An 18363-nucleotide genomic window follows, 5' to 3' on the forward strand; every position below is an offset into this window, starting at 1 on the left:
CCAAAGTGCTACAGAAACATCAATCTTAAACAAATGTCTTAGTTAGGATAACTAAAATAAAATCTCTGGAAAACCTGTAGGAACACCAGAGATCTGCAAGTTCTCTACCCCCCCCACCCCAGTCATTGTTTTCAAAGGGGTTATACCCCTTTTTATGATAATATTATTTTTATGATAATATACCCCTGATCATGATAATATTAGAATTTTGATTATGTGGAAATTGAATGAGCTGTTGACTTTGACTAATTCCAGCCCACTAATGGAAATAATGCTAATTATAAGCAAAATATGGATCATGATAACGTGATAACTGGGGGGAAGAAGGAGCACAGCTGAGGGTGGTTTGCAGCAAGGAGTGCCAGAAGTGACTTAAAGGCAAGACTTGAAGACCTAAGGGATATTAAAATATTAACACTTCTAATCCACGAGAGGTGAGAGTTGGAGACACAGCTCTGAACCATGCAAACACTCACTGTTACTGCCTGATTTTCCAAACTGAAGACATGATGGGACTTTCAAAGCAAGAATAAGTTTCCAAAAGAACCAGTGCCTTTTATCTCTTTCCTTGGCTTGTTAGAAACCTCAGAATGAATAATTTATTTATTATTGGGGGCGATTTTTTTAGGAAAAAAGTCTTTTATGGCACTTGACTCAGCTGTTGGTCCTGTGCCCTCAGGTGGAAAGGGATTACAAGTATCAACCACCTTGAGCCTGCTGTAATAACAGACATGGAAAGAGTTGCTAAAAAAGCCAATTCTTGAGAAGCTGAATGGGGGATTTCACCTATGGGAGTAAAGATTAAATCAGATCTGTCACTGGAAGAGTGTTTTTGATGGAGAAAGCCAGCCTAATGCATGTTTCAGCTTGTAACTATGACAACTCTCTAATACAGATAAGAGCTGTGTGTTGCATTAACATTTAAAGTGTAAATGAATAAGTTATACTTCTTTTCAAGAGAAAATATTTGCTCTCTAATCATAAGACTTTAATAGCCAGACTTTCGTATTTCCACTTCACACAAGTGACAGACAGAAAGAGATTTCTTAATTTTGCAGCTGCTGTGTCTGGAGATGGTGCTCACCAGGACAAAGTGAAACAGCTAAATTAGCAGTTTCTTAGGAAGTAACCATTGTCCTTGTCACTACTCATGACTAAGAAATAATAAATACCAATACCAGTATTCCTTTCACCTGTAGCTCCAGCAACAGTGGAGCTATTTAAATTATATTTAAATTACATACTGCAATACTGAGGTTCAGCATCCACGTGCTTATGGGTATCTTAAAAATAAATCTCCATCCAAGAATGCCCAAACTCCAACCCTGGCAGATTTTTATCAACGCTTTAATCATTTTTATATCTTCCCCCCAACAGATTCAGAATACATGGCTGTTACAGCACTTCTGTATTATTAATCTGGATCCTGCATTAAACAGAATGCAAAATTCTGTTCAAGAGAAGTTAAACCAGCTGGCAAGTGCATAATGAGAAGTCTAAGAACTTCAAGGAAATATTCTTGGATCTCCTTACATAAGAAGAGTATGATGTTGAACAGCAGCTGTGCAAAATGTAAATTTGGCTTAATCCTTCTGAGCTGGTTATGGACTCAATTTGGGCCTTTTCTTATTCAGAATAAGCAGTGAATATGATGTTTAAATAGACATAAATAATAATAATATAGTTGGGAAAAGAATAATTAATACTTTTTACCACTGGGAACAGGCAAAGCCTGCAGCACAGAATTTCCAAAATACTTACCACAGTTTGGTGGTTGACCTGGATCACCTCATCACCAGCATGGATTTTCTTACATTGGTCAGCAGGAGACTGAGGACAAGAGAGAAAAATTTAATTTACAGAGAAGTTGTGGAGGTGGAAGGAAAGAACAGGAATTAAAACAATGAATTTTGAAGGAGGCAAGAAAGCTGTGCCTAAAGAAGTCTTATTGCCATCAAATAATGAGAACTGGTCATATTCATAAGGAACAATTTTTTTTTTCTGAAAACATTTGATGAAGCAATCTAGAATTCCACTTGCCATTCCAACCTAGAATTCCAGCTGCCATTTGTGGCCAGTTGAGCTATTCCATTGAGTTTAGCTGAGCAGTAACAACCGTGTTGGGAATACCTTGGGTGAATTCACATCTCATGGAATTAAATCTGCCACAGCACACCCAGGACAGGGCTGGATCAGCCAGGTGTGGGGCAGAAATCAGGGCTCAGTCCCCTACAGAGAAGTGTCACTGCTGAGGGGAACTGAAGATACTCTGCACACAAAGGGTATTTATACCTTCACATTCAGCTCCAGCATTTCCAAGAAAGTGTTAAATTAACCATTTGAACACAGAATATGGTAATTTACAAGTGGGTGTAAGGGACTTGCTCTTCAGGAGATTTTATGTACTATTCACATAATTTTGTGATCCCGGAGCTGAAAAACTCCCTTATCCTAAATATAGCTTGTTCTGAGCACATGAAAATGGATTAAAACCCATTGAGGAGATAGTCAAACATGGCCAACTACTATTGTACAAATAATGTTTAGATGTTTGATTTTAAATCTGTGAGAGAAATCAGGGGCATTCAGGAGATCAGCAGGCTCAGGAGTAGAGAGTTGAGAATTCAAGGCAAATTGTTTGCACTGTGCACTGGCTTACAAGAGTGTTCTACTGACACAGAGCACTCCAACCTGGCATTGAGGGGAAAATAACACAAAGAATCCAAGAGCTAAGACATCACCTTGGAAAATAAATCCCAGTGGAAGCTGGCTGTTGAGCCAGGAGACTTGGACAAGGTGGGAAGTTTACTCATGAGATACAGGTCAGAGGGAGGAGAGGACTGATTGTCCCTTGTCAAACAGTGCTGAAACTTTTAAAGCAAAATAATCCTCCAGAAGCAGTTCTAGCTCCCTGCCAAGCCAACAGACTCCTAAGAAAGGCAGAAAAGGAGCCACGTGCAGCTGAAGGAGTGGCCTGGCTCCAATCCTGCTGAGGAGCTGCACAGAGAAAAAGCTGCTACCAAAATGTAGCTGAGGACATGGGTACCTCCTGGAGCCAGCCTGCAACATAAATTGTTAAGCACAATAAACACCAGCCACGTGTCAAACATGAAGGAAGGAAGGATTTATCTGAACTGAAAGTGATGTGGAGAAGTTCATGGTCATGACCTCACTGCAGGCAAGAGCTCCTCAGCTGCACTGCCTGCAACCCAAAATCCCATTCCCTTTGTGAATGGAGATTAAAAACGTAAGGTGAACAAATAAAAGGAACAAAGAGAAGAGGAGGCAATACAAGAAAAACCCAAATTGCCGCTGACGGGGAAATGACTGCAATTATTTCTGAATCAAATGCCAGAGAGACTCACCAGCCCCAAGGGTCAGCCCCTGCTGCCAGGGCCGTGCAGGGCTCTGGGAGCAGAGATGGCATTAATTAGCCAATAATCAACCAGCAGGGCAATCAGCCAGTGCTGGGCAGGTGATTCCCAGCCTGACTGGGCTGTTCCAAGCACAGCTTTTACCTTCTCCCACTGCTGGATTTTCATTCCCAGCCCAATTCCAGCCCCTCACCTGCCCCACCTCTGATGGGGCTTTGGTCTCTCCTGGGCTGGGGCTCAGTTCTGAGCTGAGCCCTGGCAGAGCTGTCACACCTGAGCCCTTCTGCTCTACAACAAACAGGATTTTACCCCAAACTTCAGGTGGATGATGTGGAACCCACCGGGCTTCAGAGCCATTTTCTCCTTTTCGTAGAAACTTGTGGAATTTTGGCAGCCCAAGAGCAAACAGTAACAGAAATATTCCTGGAATTCAACATGACTTTAACAAACTCTTTGCTTTAAGTGGGGCACGAGAGGTAAGCAGGAAGCTGCAATAAACACCACATCCATAATGGTTAACTTCAGCTGAACAGCAAAGGCCTGGCTCTTTCTCTTTTTAGCTGCTTTCCTGACTTGGATGAGGCTGAGCTAATTAAACATTGGCTCTGAGGTCAATTATCCCTTCAAAAGGAATGAAAAATCAATTTGCTGAAACACCAGAAGTTAAAGGTCTTTGAAGCTGGTTTATCTGCACATGTGATTATACTTCCAGCAAAACGAAAAAAGTAATTTCTTCTGGTGGTGTCACAGCAAAAAGTTTTAATAGTCCAAATAAAAAGATAAAAATTCTAGTGGCTGGCAATTTAGTAACTCTTCCTGTGAATTTCAATTGTAAATATATCAATTTTTCCCCTATAAACTGCATTATATTTTTGAAATTAATTAGAATTACAGTAAAAAAGTGGATTAATTACAGCATGAGTAATTAAATCTGTGAACATAATCTCTCCAACATAATCAAGATGGATTAAGTAATAATTTTCATCACCCAAGATACACATATAGTTAATTTTAGACTTCTAAATCCTGCCAATGGTAACAATATAAACAAACAAATTTCAAGTTTAATTTGCATTAGAATTGCCTTCCCAAATTGTCACATACAAATCATCTGGCATTCCATGGGTTTGCACTGACAAAACCCATATAAATACCACTAAATGTATATAAATCAATTAAAATATCCCACATGGAGCTCACCCATATGGGCCAGCAGAGCACTGGCACTTGCCAGCCAGGATTTACATGTCACAGAGCTCATTGGATGTTCCTTGGGCATCAGCAATCCATCATTTCCCTATCAGCTGTATAAAATCTAAACTTGTCACTTGCCCAGCTCTGGGCTCTGAACAGACCCGAGCCTGAGTGGGAACAGTGACTGAAAGACAAGATGAGAACCAGAAGGGTCGTGTTATGTCACAGTAATTAGATGGCAGCAGTTGAAGTCAATTTAATTATTTCAAATTTATAATTATGAACTGCGCGTCAAGGAACAAGGAGGATGTTTAGAAGCTGTGCTGTTGTTCCTGTCACACTCTTCAGTGTCCCCTCAAGCCTCACATAGATCTTTGAGCTGCAAAACTCTCTGTGATTTCACTTCAGGTTTTTTAATACCTCTGGCCTACAATGAAAATTATAATTGATCTCTTCTTGTATATTTACTACAAATTATAGAAAACAAAATAAAATGAACTTAATATAAAGGAAACCACTTGTTCCAGAGTGAAAGTGTGTGAATGTTGCTAAAAAGAAGTATTTGAGGAACCACTGAGGGCAGAAGTTTGAGAATTTCCTTTATTATAGAATTGGTTATTAATAATTTCAACACAGCAGCTTTTCTAGTCTATGTTCAAGGGTACTAAGTCTTCACAAAGGTAATATGATACATACACATAAAAAAGGAAAAAATATATTAATAAAAAGTAGCTTGGTTTAAAGCAAGCTTACATATTACAAAATACACTGCAGATACACAGAAAATAATTGTAAGCATGATGAAAGCATTTTAATATAAAGAATCTTACATTTTCTGTTGTTCCTGTGATTACATGTAGTCCATCATATGTTGATTTGATATACATTCCCTGGAAAATAAAAAGCAAAAAGGGTATTTAATATTTGTAGGAAACAAATACAGGACATTTGCATGATAATTAACATAATGGATTTGCCCTAAGGACCATAACATTTGAATAGACTGGAAGGAGCTGTGGTCAATTAACATTTGCAAATCTAGAGTTAACAAATCTATACCAAGACCACTATAAATAGCAGAGTTTTCTCACTTCATGCTTTTTTTTTATTCTAAAGTTTGTGAACAGAGTTAACTGAGCATCAGCGTAAAATCTTGTGTTTATTCAGTATTTGAAATATTTAACATGATCTCTTTTTATTACAGGTGACATAAAAGAAGTATTGAAACTGAAATCATGAGCAGGAGTAGTTTTTAAACTTAAAGGCCCAATTTTCAAAGAGTTCCCGATTCAGTAATAATGAAACCAGAGCCTAACTCAGAAAAGACAGGAGCCAGTGCTCATATTGTAATTTATGGGGGGAAATGAGCTTAGTGAACTAACAGGAGCTTTGTAATTAGTCCACCAAGAATTCTCCTTCGAGGAGGCGACTGACAAGATGGAGAGAGACAACCAGAGCAGGGATCTGTGGAGCTGAACACACTCAGAGCCCCAAATGTCAGGGAGGCTCCGTGGCTCCTGTGCTTCCCTCTCAGGAGCCAGGTCAGAGCTTCCCATCTCTTCACACAGCACGGTTATCCATCACATTTGGAAACCTAATTAATCTAATTGGTACATTGTGCTGCTGATTTATTATTCTTTCAATAGTTCTGCATCACCTTGTGCTGTCAGCCCCGAAGTTTATAGAGTCCCCAGCAATAACCAAGAATATTTTGTTAAGAGAAAGCAATTTCTAGATTCCTGAATGCTAATGGAAATCTTCTGGCAGGGTGGGGCACACAAACATCACTGCCCAACCCCTCAAGAAAAACCCAAAACTTGAAAGTCCTACAAAGTTTGGGTGGTATTGCTCTTCACAAGTAAACTGGAAGATGGGATGGAGCCAAACTCTTTCTGACAGTGGGAGGATGAGAAGCAAAAGAAAAGTTGGGCCTCTGGTAAGGAATTTTTTTTCAGTTTTACCATCAGGAAAATAAAACACTGGAAAAAGCTGGCAAAGCTGTGGAATCTCTGATTTGGAGATGATCAAATTGCAACTGGATGAGGCCTTGAGTAACCTCCTCTAGCTGGATCTGTTTGGATTTTTCATGGGAAAACATAACTTCTACCTTAATGTAAACTAATTGAATTTCAGCAAGTTTTAAATGTATTGAAACCTTAAAAATAAAGTTTGTACAAGCCTCATTGCTGGCTGGTTGCTTTACTCTTTTGCATAGGAAGCTCTGCTTTAGATTTTACTCTCTGTTGTTCTCCTAAATTTGTCTACTTTATAAACAACTTCATTTGTAAAATCCAAAGATGCAAAATAAATCTTTCCAGTCTTGAAATCAGCTTCACAAAATGGGATTAGTTGGAAGAAAGAAGCTGCTGGTGAACCCTCCAGAATTTCCTTCTTTAGAGCTGTTTAATTGTATCTGTTCTGCTGTCTCTGTGGTCCCTTCAGCAGCCAAGGACAAAGTTCGCTTTGCCAACTCAAGGACACAGACAGGATCCTGGAAAACTGAAGGCTCCTGTGGACAATGGGAAGGGGAATCTCTGTGACATTCACATTCTCTGGAGAGAAAGGCATCATTATGTCTCTCAGGATTTCTTGGAGAAGCACAGGGAGAAGAAGAGGAAACAATCTCTGTCTCTGCTCCTTCGTTTTGCCCATGTGGAATGTGGTGTGGGGATTGTTCACCTGCAGGGATGGCTGGGTTGGATTCTGGTGAAGTTGTTTGGGGTCAGTGACCAGTGGATCCAGCTGTGTTGGGCTCTCAGCAGAGTCACGAGTTTGAGTTAATTAGGTAAGTAAGAAGTGAGTATGTAGAATAGGATAGTATCTCTTTAAATAGTATATTAATGTCATATAGTATAGTTTTAATAAAGCTATCCTTCAGCCTTCTGATCTGGAGCCAGCCACCATCATTTCTTCCCTGAGCCGGGGTTTGTCACATTTTACTATAAATCTCCATTAAAAACCTGGAGCACAAATTTTGTCCATCTAGTGTGAGTTATGCTGAATTTCCACAGTGAACTTTTCACAACAACATTGCACAACATTTCTGCTCTTTTAGCACTTGGTCAACCTCAGGAACACATTTACAGCCACACTTTTATATCAAATTTAATATCACAGTCCTAACACCCCACTTGCTTTGACAAGATGCATTCCCCGCTCAAAAAAACCAACAGGTTAAAGTCTTGAAGGCCACAAGAGGACAGAGGGCTAAACTTTTCACTAAATTTTACCACTTAGTTCTTCCTAAAGTTCTTAGACTCTTGTTAGTCTCTGTGTATTTTTGGAAAAAATCAAATTATAATTTTATATCTTAACAGATGCCATTGGAGAGTCATAAAACCTGACTAATCACACAGAATTACCCTACATTTTGTTAGCTGCTCTTTCATCCTAGTTATTAAAATTTAAGAATATATTAAAAAAATAAACAATTTTAGTGAATGACTCATAGCCTTCAAATTATCCTACAGAGAGCTTCCATCCTTGTTTTCCCGAAAGAAAAATAATGAGCTTGATTCTTGTTGACCATAACAGGAGCAGAGCATCCCCTTGACATATGAAAAGCTGAAAAGATTATTCTGCATGAAAAGAAAATCAGAGTTCTTATATTAATTTTTTACTTCAAATGGTTCAGCTTGGGCAGTGATATCCAGAGAATAGTTTGGTCACCTTGAGTGGCCAGGTACAGGCAGAGGTTTGGCAGTGTGGCAGAGACCCTGCTGGAGTGGGGGCATGGAGGATTCTCTGCCTCTTTCCTTCCATTTCCCACTGCTGCCCTCTCCACCCAGCTGTGTCTGCCTCTCCTGCTCTGCAAACTCAGCAATGTCCATCCCTGTCCCACCGTGTCCTTCCCTGTCACAACCCCGTCCATCCCAGGGACTCAGTTCCCAACTTTCTTTTTGTTCCCTTACCAGTCTGTTTCCTGCCCTTAGAAGCAAAATATCACTGGAGTCCTTTTTCAAAATGATTCATCTCTCTTCTTCTTTTTTTTTTCCTCTTTTTTTTTTTTTTTTTTTTCCCCAAGAATGGGTTTTAGTCTTTCTGGCTTATTCTTGAATGTCAACAATGATCTCAGAGAAGAGAATAACAAGCTGTACCCCTTATCTTAAGATAAGGCAAGAGTCAAGGAGTCTCCTCTGTGAAGATGGCTCAGACTGGTGAACATTTAGAAATAAATAGTTGCTATTTAATAACTGATGTGTCAGGCATAAACTCCAAAGAATGACACTGACCTATGTTAGAGAACAAGGAAATGTTTCTCAGGCATCAAATCAAGAGACCTGGCTGTTTCTGAGTAACTGCCACTGTCCCCTATTGACAAAATGAATTAAAGGTTTTTAATTAAAATCTGACCTTTGAAAACATATGGGAAGGCATCAACCATTTAAAACCCCACTTTGAAAAGACTTTTCCCCAGAAAACAGCATATCCAGTTGTCAGGGGAATTTCCTTGAAAATTTTCTTGCAGAATCATCTGGCTAATTAACAGGATATAATGACAGCAGTGTGTTTTTAAGTGTCAACAATTATTCCAGCACAGGCAAGCAGTGAAGCAGAGATGCAGATTTGTTATGCCACAAATGATCAGGGAACTCTTACACCCCTTGATCTTTTGCCCCATAAAAAGTGGTTCTTTAATCTTATTTCAACTATCAAAGTTACAGAAATGCATTTAAATGAATGCCATGATAGTGCTTTGAGAAGGTGATGGAGTTTTGTGTTTAAATTTCATACCATTAAAAGTCCCTCTCAAAATTTTTTTTTCTGCCTTATATGTTGCAGTCCTTTGCCCAAATTTGAACACCTTTACTTTCCTTCCTGCAAGACAAGTTCCACCTCTTAAACGACTTAAGAGAGTAATTTATTTTATTCTTCTGTATAAGAAAATTTGGGTTTGTTTCAGCTTTTAGGCTATGACAACCTTTATATGTCAAGCATGATGGAAATTTGTCAAGTTTATGTAAGCCTTATAAAATAATTCTAAATAATTAGATGAACACCCTGACAGTTTTAGGCCAGGCATATTCCCATTAAAAAAGCTGCCTTCATATTCTACTTTTTCTTCTTGCCTACCTTGAAATTCCTTTCTTGTAAAAATGGGAAAGATTGGCTTCCAACACCTTAAATCACAAATTCCAGAGAAAGAGAAGCATTATTTAAAAGGGTAGCTGGTCACTGGATAGATGAATAATCCTTCTTAAAGAAGGTTCTGTGCATCTGGGAGCTTGGCTCTTTGTTCAGCTTTTTTGTTTTTCCAACATTACACAGCTGGTTTAATAAAAAATTTTATTTTTATAAATAAAAATCTTTACTTTCCTTAAATTCTTAGAATGAAACAGGAAAAGTTCCCTCTGCAGAAAAATTAAGAAGGCTCTGGATATTAGCAGCATACATCTTAATTAAAGCGGGTCTGATTCTATCAGTAGGGGGGAAGCCCAGACAACAGAGAGAAAGAGAATAAAAAGTGAAAGGAAGAAGGATAAAAGTCCTCCTTTATTCCAGAAGGAAAGAAGAAAACATTCCACAGACATCAAAAGATACAAATGCAAACAACAAAACCCTAACTGCTTCTCCATTTAGAATCTCCTGCTTAGGAGGAATCATTAATCTCATCAAATAAGATTAAAGCTGCATGTCACACAGAAAGGTCTCTGGGTATATGAGCTGGACATCAAGTTCAGAAGATTAAAAAAAAAGTTTCATCTGAAATAATACTGGCTGTAATAATCTCTCACTATGGACAATCCCCAATCATCCAAGAGCAGGAGGGGGGAAAAAAGCCCCAAACCTCAAAAACCATTCTATGATCCCATTCTGTATCTCTATAAAATTTCCAATAAAACGCTGCCTGTTTATGTGACAGCAAAACTGCTCCAAAGCTGGCTCTGGGCATAGAAGGAGGTAAATCATAGCAAGGTTCTCCAGCCTTTCATCAACCTTCATCCCCAAGGATTTAGCAGCAAGCTCAGGAGCTGCCAACAGCAACCCAGACTCCTGGCTCAAGGGCTTATTTTGGATCCATCAAGCCAAAAAAATTAAAAGTGGGGAGGCAATTTTCTTAAATCACAAAGTTATTTTATTCTATTCGATTTCTTAAAAATTTATGTCTGCATGTTCTGCCAGAGCTAACAGTGATTCTCACAATTTAATACTTTTTTAGTGCAGGAATTTATTTGAAGTTTATCAAATTGATTGTTTGAAACAAAGCTTTGCCTTCCAGACATCTTGTTTGTGCTGGTTATGCTGTGCACTTCAGATATTAATGGTATTACCATACCCAGTACTACAATTTAGGAGAAAAAGTGCTTTACAATCTTTAAAGTTACTTCAAAATGAAATAGAAAATACATGGAGGGTGTTTCAATATCTGCCACTGAAAAATTAGTGGCAAAATAGGGAAAAGGAGGAACAAGCTTGACCAGTGAAGCTGGGTAAGGAAAGGAAAAAGAGAAGAATAAACCCCAATATATTTCTGGAGGCCAAAAAATGCCCACAGAGATCAGGATACAAACGGAGTCCCCTGGAACAGACTCCAAACTGAGTGTTCCCAATGCAAATTCCTTTGTCCAGCAAACTGCCAGGAAAGCACAGCACACAGAGTGTCCTGGGAGGGCTGCAGATAAGGCCAGGCTTTAATAAAGCTGAATGCAAAGAAGGTATTTTAGAGAGGGATAAAAAAAACAAAGGGTGACATAAAGCTCATAAAAGCACAGACAGAAAGTTCGAAAATGCTAGAACTGAAAATGCACATTCCAAAGACTTAGAGTCCCTTTGTGAAAATGCTTTATGATCCAGAATTTATTTACACAATTAAACACACAGACACTGCCCTGCAGGAGTTCTGACTCCATGCAGCAACTGCGTGGACTTGGACCTGGAAATTAATTCTGTTTATGTGGGAGCTTATGCAATGTCAATAGGATTCCTGGCTCGTTTTGGGAAGAAATTAGAAGGCATGTAATAAAAATTTTGCAAATGGATTTTTGAAAACTTGGGAAGACTCATAATTTAGTCAGCTGAATATAATTCCAGATAACTGAATTCTTTCATAAATGTGAGTGATTTACAATGCAACACACTTTGCTCCAATGGAAATAATTGTGTTTGTTTTCTAGGTGCCAACCCTGGATGAACCCTGTTCTCAGTAGTGAAAATTAGAGCTAGATTTAAGCCCAAGAGAGCCTATGTTTTAAATTCTTGCTATAAAGGTAACAAATGTTCTGAAAAATGGTACAGTAAGCCACTCTTGAAAAACACATTTTTGGCGATTTTGACACCAACTGCTGTTCATTAGCTTCCTACCTCTAAAACTAAAATTACAGTATCCTTTTCACAAGTGTGTTGTGAGGATGAATTAATTAGTGTCTGTGAAGCACTCAGTAAGGCCATATAAAAAGTAAATAAAACAACTCAGGATGAAATTAGTAACTCCAGGGACCGCAGAGCTTAGCTGGAGTGTGGTAAATCAGGCCTCAACCCCTACACTGAATGATAAGGATAAAAATGGAACTCTGAATACTTTCCATTCACTGAATAGTGCTCATTTCTCTCTTGAATGGAGCAGATATCCTGTGGAAAAAATCCTCTATACAATCATGAGAAAGCCATTTGTAATTCATTACTCTGTTCTATATTTGATTCTGATTAATGTTTTCTTTTCCTTTTCACATGATTTTTCTTTTATTCCCATTTATAGTCCTTTTTCATATTTTCTTCTAAACAGAACACAGTGTCAGCAAAATTGATTACAAGGAACTTTCCAACCTAACACGCTACAGCGTCTTCACAATTAGGCACAGAAAACTCACTCATTCACTGTGATTTCACTTCATCTAAGGGAAAAAAAGGGGGAAAAAAGGATAAATTGCCAGGCAATTTTGATTGCAGTATTTGTCTCATGTCCTCTGTCAGCAGTGCCCACTCCCTGCTCTTTTGTTGGCTCCTAACTCACGGGGGCGTGTTGTGGATGGAGAACCACAGCAAAGTTCTTGCAGCCCTGGTCCATCCAGCCAGGACCATTCCAGCACAGCTCCTCAAGTTCTACCAGGAAAAAAGGGGATGTGAACCATGGGAAAGGCCCCAGCACCTTATACAACAGCTCTCACCTGGGTCACTGCACAGCTCAAGTCACACTCAGGTCTTTATGGGCAGTTCCTGCCAAGAGCTCCTGACAGACACCTGCCTCAGCCTGCACACCAGGAAATCTCAGCTCCCCACAGGAAATGCTGACAGACATCTGCCTCAGCCTCAGTTCCCCACAGAAAATGCTGTTTTTGGGTAGATTCCACTCCTGTCCTCCCCCAGCCTACCCCCGTCCAAGCTGCAGAGCCATCACTGCATGGAAGCATCAGCAGCACCAAGCCCTGCTCATGCTGCTCCATCATCTCTGAGGAAAATGCACCTCTGTGTTCACCTTCTCTGCAGCACTGATAATGAACTTTCCCCTAATTAGACCAGCAGAAATGCATCCCATTTCTGCACAGAAAGGAGAACAATGCAGAGTGCTGGCCTGAAGGGTGTAGTAACCCTAATGCAAGTCAAAATCACTGAGATATCCACAGCAAATGTACTGACCTGTATTTCCTGGGTACCCTGCACTAACCCAGAAATCAGACCTGGAGGGGAAACTGGGCCATAAAGGGAACACGTTTGGCCATAAGGATGCAGCAGCACAGCGAGGGAATTGTATCTGTGCTCGGGATTACACACTGGGCTGAGCATCTGCGATGCCACGGAATTAAAATTGAATGTGCTTTATGTTGTGGTAATGTTCTTTGTTGACTAAATCAGCCTAAGAATAAAGTAAACTTGTGCAGTCACACAACACCTACTCATGTTATTAAAATATGCCATTCTCAGATTAATATGCATACCTCAGAGTAATTATGCCCTTGTAACTCTGACAGTATTTGCATATGACGTTTGTCGTTATTCAATGTCAGAACAAAGGGGAAGATGTTGAAATAAGATGAAGTGTCTCAACTAACAGAAATTTAAAATCTGTAAATCACACTGTCTTACAAAGAGGAAACGTCACAAGGTGTAGAGCGGCACTCAAATGGATTTTGATTTGTCAGTTTGGGGGTTTTCTGTGGATAAGCCTCATGGCTGCCAATTTCACTCCCCACTTCCCCTTTATTTTACCTCCTACAACTGCTTCCTTCAACCCAGAAGCAACATTCCTGAATTACTCTTCTTGTAGAGAGAAAATAAAAATAAGAAGAATTCTGAGAAGGCAGCTGGAGGCAGTTTAGGAGACTGTGCTGGGAAAAGCAGCACTGGCTCTTGAGGAGAGTGAGTGAGAACACCTCAGTGCCTGCAGTGCCACCTTCCACTCCAGCTTTTATTGGGGTCTGAGGTTCCCAAGCACAACCCTTACATTCCTACAGCCCACCAATATCAAGTGGTTGCAAAATAAGGGATTACTGAGGGGAGGCAGAAATCTTTACCCACCAACCACTAAAATGTCACAAAAATCCATTGTCCCAAAAAACATATCAGTGCATTAATATTTGAAAGCTGTAGCCAAATAATTCTGAAACTGTTCCTGCAGAACATTTCATTGCTGTGACCCAGCACCAATGCAGAGCAGCTGGGATGTCCAGAGCCATCCAACCAGGCTGCTCAGTGAGCAACAATTTACAAATAAAAGAGATTTATTTTGTTCCTGGGATGATAGTTTTGGAACTTTTATTTGAACTGATCATTAAGGAGGCATATAACTCCATTTATTCAAGTCCAAGGCACAGACCTTCCTCTAATCATTTTGAAAGCACATGAATGACATTAGTTAATTTTATTTGTATGTGTTTGCATTTGGGGATTATTTCAGTGCACTCCAAAAATTGCAATCTGGCTGTCAAAGGATCATAAATTTAAAACTCACACAGTTACATATGAAGTCTTAGGTAAGGCTTTAATAAAACAGGGGCTTGTTCAGGGCATTTTAAGAGTTAAACTTGAAACTGCTTTGCTACTTACCAACCCCTCACTGGGCATGATGCTGGTGAGATGAACGACCTCGAGATGTGCAGACTGGGACACCAGAGAGTCAGAAGAGAGGGAAATGATGTGGTCACAAATCCCAGACAGGGTTTTACACTGCAAAGGAAAACAAGGCAATAGAATATCTCATATCCAACTGGAACTACAAGTGAAGAAGTTCTTATTCTAAGAACTAACCAAGAATAAACAGATTATTTTAATTCTTAGCACTGTAAAAATTACAGGTGTATGAAAGTCAAGGGAAAGTGGTTAAAGGAACAGAAAATATCCATAAATGTCAAGGAATTGTACATGTATGTACAGTTCTGCTGTAGAAGAATATCTGTATCTCTAAATTATCTTCTCCACTCCAACCATGTACACTTTAAAAACAAAAGAACAAACCCAATGAACTTTATCCTGATGATTATAAATACAATGAGAGTTGAGTGAAGTATGTCAAAATAAATGTATTATGCAACTGAATAACCTATTTTGGCTACCAAATCATGACATCATCCCTACCAACTGTGACAATTAGGTGAATTCTGCTCTTCAACCTGGAAAATTTCCTTTTTAAAAAAATCACCCTGGCAGAGAAATGCCTAAGTTAACCCATTTCCTGAAGTAAAATTCTTATGCATCTTTGAACACATCCTTTAACTGATATTCTACATCACCACAACTATGCAATGATTTTGGTATCCTGCCTTCCAGCTAAAGATCTCAAAATCTTAATGCAAATCCACAGAAATTCCTTTAAATTAATTCCATTGCATGGACAGTGGGTCTGACAAATCCAACCCATCTGTCAAAACAAAGTTTGTAGGTCAGAGAGGAGCTGAGCTGAACTCTCAAACAACATTCATGTGGATTTATTCCCAAATTTCTGCATGCTGTTTAAAATACACTCCCTCAAAAAGTCTCTGCCTAAAAATGTTTGAAAGAATTCATTTAACAGAATTTCAGGATGGGTTTCTGGTCAAGGCTGTGCTGTGTGCATCTATTCTGCTTTGGGGACTGTACTCTCATTTTTCCTAATTATAGCAAATTCCAGTGAAATCCCTTCAGGGAAGTTTTGTTTCAGGCAATTGCAAAACCATGAGGCTTTCTAATATCTCATTTGACACTATCCACAGAAGTTAAACAAGTAAAGTTGTCACAATGAATAAGTTAACTGCCTAAATTTGTAGGTTGGGTTTCCATTCACTGTGCAGTTACTCATCTGGAAATCCAAGGACAGCTCTGGAGCCTGGGCTGTGGCATCTGGAATTTGTATCAGCTGCAAATGCAAGGCATCCCACTGAGGTGAGTGTGGCTGCAGCTAAAGGTCACCACTTCCACAAATACTCCAAGCAGTTTCAGCTTGGGGCCAGAACCCCTGAGCAGAGTTTGGGTCTCATCTTCTCCCAGCAGGGATGGAGAAACTCAAAAATAGCAAAAAGCTCCAGTGTAGTGGGTGCCCTGTGTGTGAGTGCATCCTTCAAACAGCTTCTGAACCACTGCATATCAAGATATTACCAAAATCTCCAGCTAAAAACCTCTCTATGCCTCAACATTTGAGAGCATTTTCCCAGATCAGATGCAGACTAAACCCCAAAGAGAGCAATACTTTCTACTTTCTACTGTAATGCTTTAACCTTGGAGTTGCCTCATGAGAATACTTTTTTTCGTAAAATAAACAACAAAGAAGTTTTCAATCAAATCAGCCTGGTCTATGGAAGGTGTACCCGCCAAAGTTAGAACTGTGGGCTAAAAGGTGAAAATATATAAATATAAATGTAAATATATATATATGTGTGTGTGTGTGTGTGTGAGTGTGTGTGTGTGTACACCCCAAATCCCAGAAGGTATCAGGTGTTTTTAAAGGTTCTATTCATACCCAAGCTTTGCTATAGTAAGCTTTTTTTTTTTTCCTCTAAAAGTCACTGCACGCTTTCTAAATTTAACAGCACATCAATGTTTTATGACAGATTTTAATCCCTGCTGGAAGCAGAGTATGTGCAAAAGGCTTTAAAAAAAAAAGAAGAAAAAAAGAGTCAGGCATTTGGGCAGAGCTTGTCAAAAGCTTATCTGAACTTGTAAATCCTTTGAGAGTTCCCTTTCACCACAGGCTTTATCTCAGTGTCAGTACAGGCTTCTGTGCTGGTACCAGGAAAACATAAAGTATTTCAACTTAAAGGCCAATATCTAATCAATAATCTTGAATAAGATTCTTCCCCTCCCCTCTGTCATCAGATTTTTTTGAGTTCTGAAGGCACAAAATCTGACAACCAGTGATGCACCAGGTCCATGGATCTGACCAGCCATTCTGGTAGGAATATTAACTATACAGAATATTATGCAGCCTCTAAACCTAAACCAATAATTCTGTATTTGTAATTAACTGTAGCTATAACAGAGAGCATTACTGTGGGGAACTTTAATTTTTAGCAGCTGATATAATTCATCAGAAATTATGCCAAAAAATGAGGAACTTTATATTCCTACAGCAGCCTTATTTTTTGAAGAATTAATTTCCAAGTGTGGGGTAAAAATAGAGAATACCAAAGCAGAATTACTTACCACATGGAGAATTTTATTTTCTGTTTCATACACCGTACAATCCTGTGGTAAAGCAGAACAAAACAAATTAAATGAATGTCACATTAAATTTCCTATTAGGAAATGAAAGAAAGTTTTATGCTGTTAACAATCCATAACTTATTCCTGATGAACCTTAAGACTTGTTACTTCTGGAGTAGTCATTTTCCTATTTTAGCAATCATTTTAAGAATAATCAATCTTACAGTCCATAATTCCAATGTCACCCTTACCTTGCTTTTTGCTTTACAGGGGTTAAAATATTGTTTTTTTTTCATGAAACAAACCATACAAATTGCTAAACTGCCTCTATTACTTATAAATGTTTGAAATTTCCCTCAGTGTGACCCTCTGGAAATTGAGACACAGCCGTGGCAAAGGGGTTTGACCCAACCCCTGCAGCTCTGCCCCACCTCCTCCTGCCACTACAAATCTCAGCTTCTATTCTGCTAAAATATAAAATAAAAAGGAAAATGCAGGAAAATATCTCTTCCAAGCAGAGTGAGGTTAAAACAGGGTCTCCCCAAGCCTTGGTTCCCTCTGAGCACAGCCCTGGCCAGGCTCCCTCTCCCCGTATCACGTTGGGAAATTGTTAAATCATTCTCCTTGCCACACTGGAAAAGGCTTTCTACAGAGCAATATATGGGATAATGTTAAAAACTTGTCTTCTTGGTTTAGTTTTTTTTTTCCCTTAAATAAGCTTCCAAGTAAAATTTAACTTATTGATAATACCTGAAAGGTCCCTTCAAGTAACTTAAGATTCCCTCAATGGGCCAGAGCCTGGAGATGGCACCATCAAGACTGAGGCTTTTATCTCAAGAGTTGGACTGATATGTGGGTCCTTTCCAGCTCAGAATATTCTGTGATACCCCTTCAAGCAGCTTAAGATTCTCTGTAGTTCTCAAGATTTCCTCTTTTTTTCCTCTTTTACTACATCTTAATGTATTAGCAACAGGAACTGATTGCTTCAGCTCTCACACAGAACAATTCCCCCTCATTCCCTGTACCCTGAACACTCAGTTTGGGCTGGGACCCCCTCTGGAGGTCTCTGCTCCCCTCTTCAGCAGCCCAAACCTTGGCTGCTCCCATCCAGCTCCCAAACCTTGTCCCTTGGGTGTCCCTTCGAGGATTTTTTCCCTGAGCCCGTCTGAGGCAGCTGCTCCAAAACCTCAGCCCAAGGAACTGCCCCTCCCTCAGCTCTCAGGGTCAATATTTATTTTGGAGGATT

General features: G+C 39.4%; 1 protein-coding gene across 2 annotated transcripts in view; it reads right to left on the reverse strand.

Annotated features, from left to right (window-relative positions):
* The window catches only part of LOC110471139 (connector enhancer of kinase suppressor of ras 2), a 172280-nt gene that overhangs the window by 64585 nt on the left and 89332 nt on the right, over window positions 1-18363 (reverse strand). For both annotated transcript variants that reach the window (XM_077786481.2, XM_077786480.2), the window contains 4 exons: window positions 17118-17159; window positions 14550-14669; window positions 5399-5458; window positions 1762-1830 (listed from right to left, as the gene is read on the reverse strand). In XM_077786481.2, coding sequence (XP_077642607.1) covers window positions 1762-1830; window positions 5399-5458; window positions 14550-14669; window positions 17118-17159 — 291 coding nt within the window. The remainder of the gene's footprint in view (window positions 1-1761; window positions 1831-5398; window positions 5459-14549; window positions 14670-17117; window positions 17160-18363) is intronic.

The sequence above is a fragment of the Lonchura striata genome, chromosome 4A (assembly GCF_050655825.1).
Source record: "Lonchura striata isolate lonStrDom1 chromosome 4A, ASM5065582v1, whole genome shotgun sequence".
Classification (NCBI taxonomy): Eukaryota; Metazoa; Chordata; class Aves; order Passeriformes; family Estrildidae; genus Lonchura; species Lonchura striata.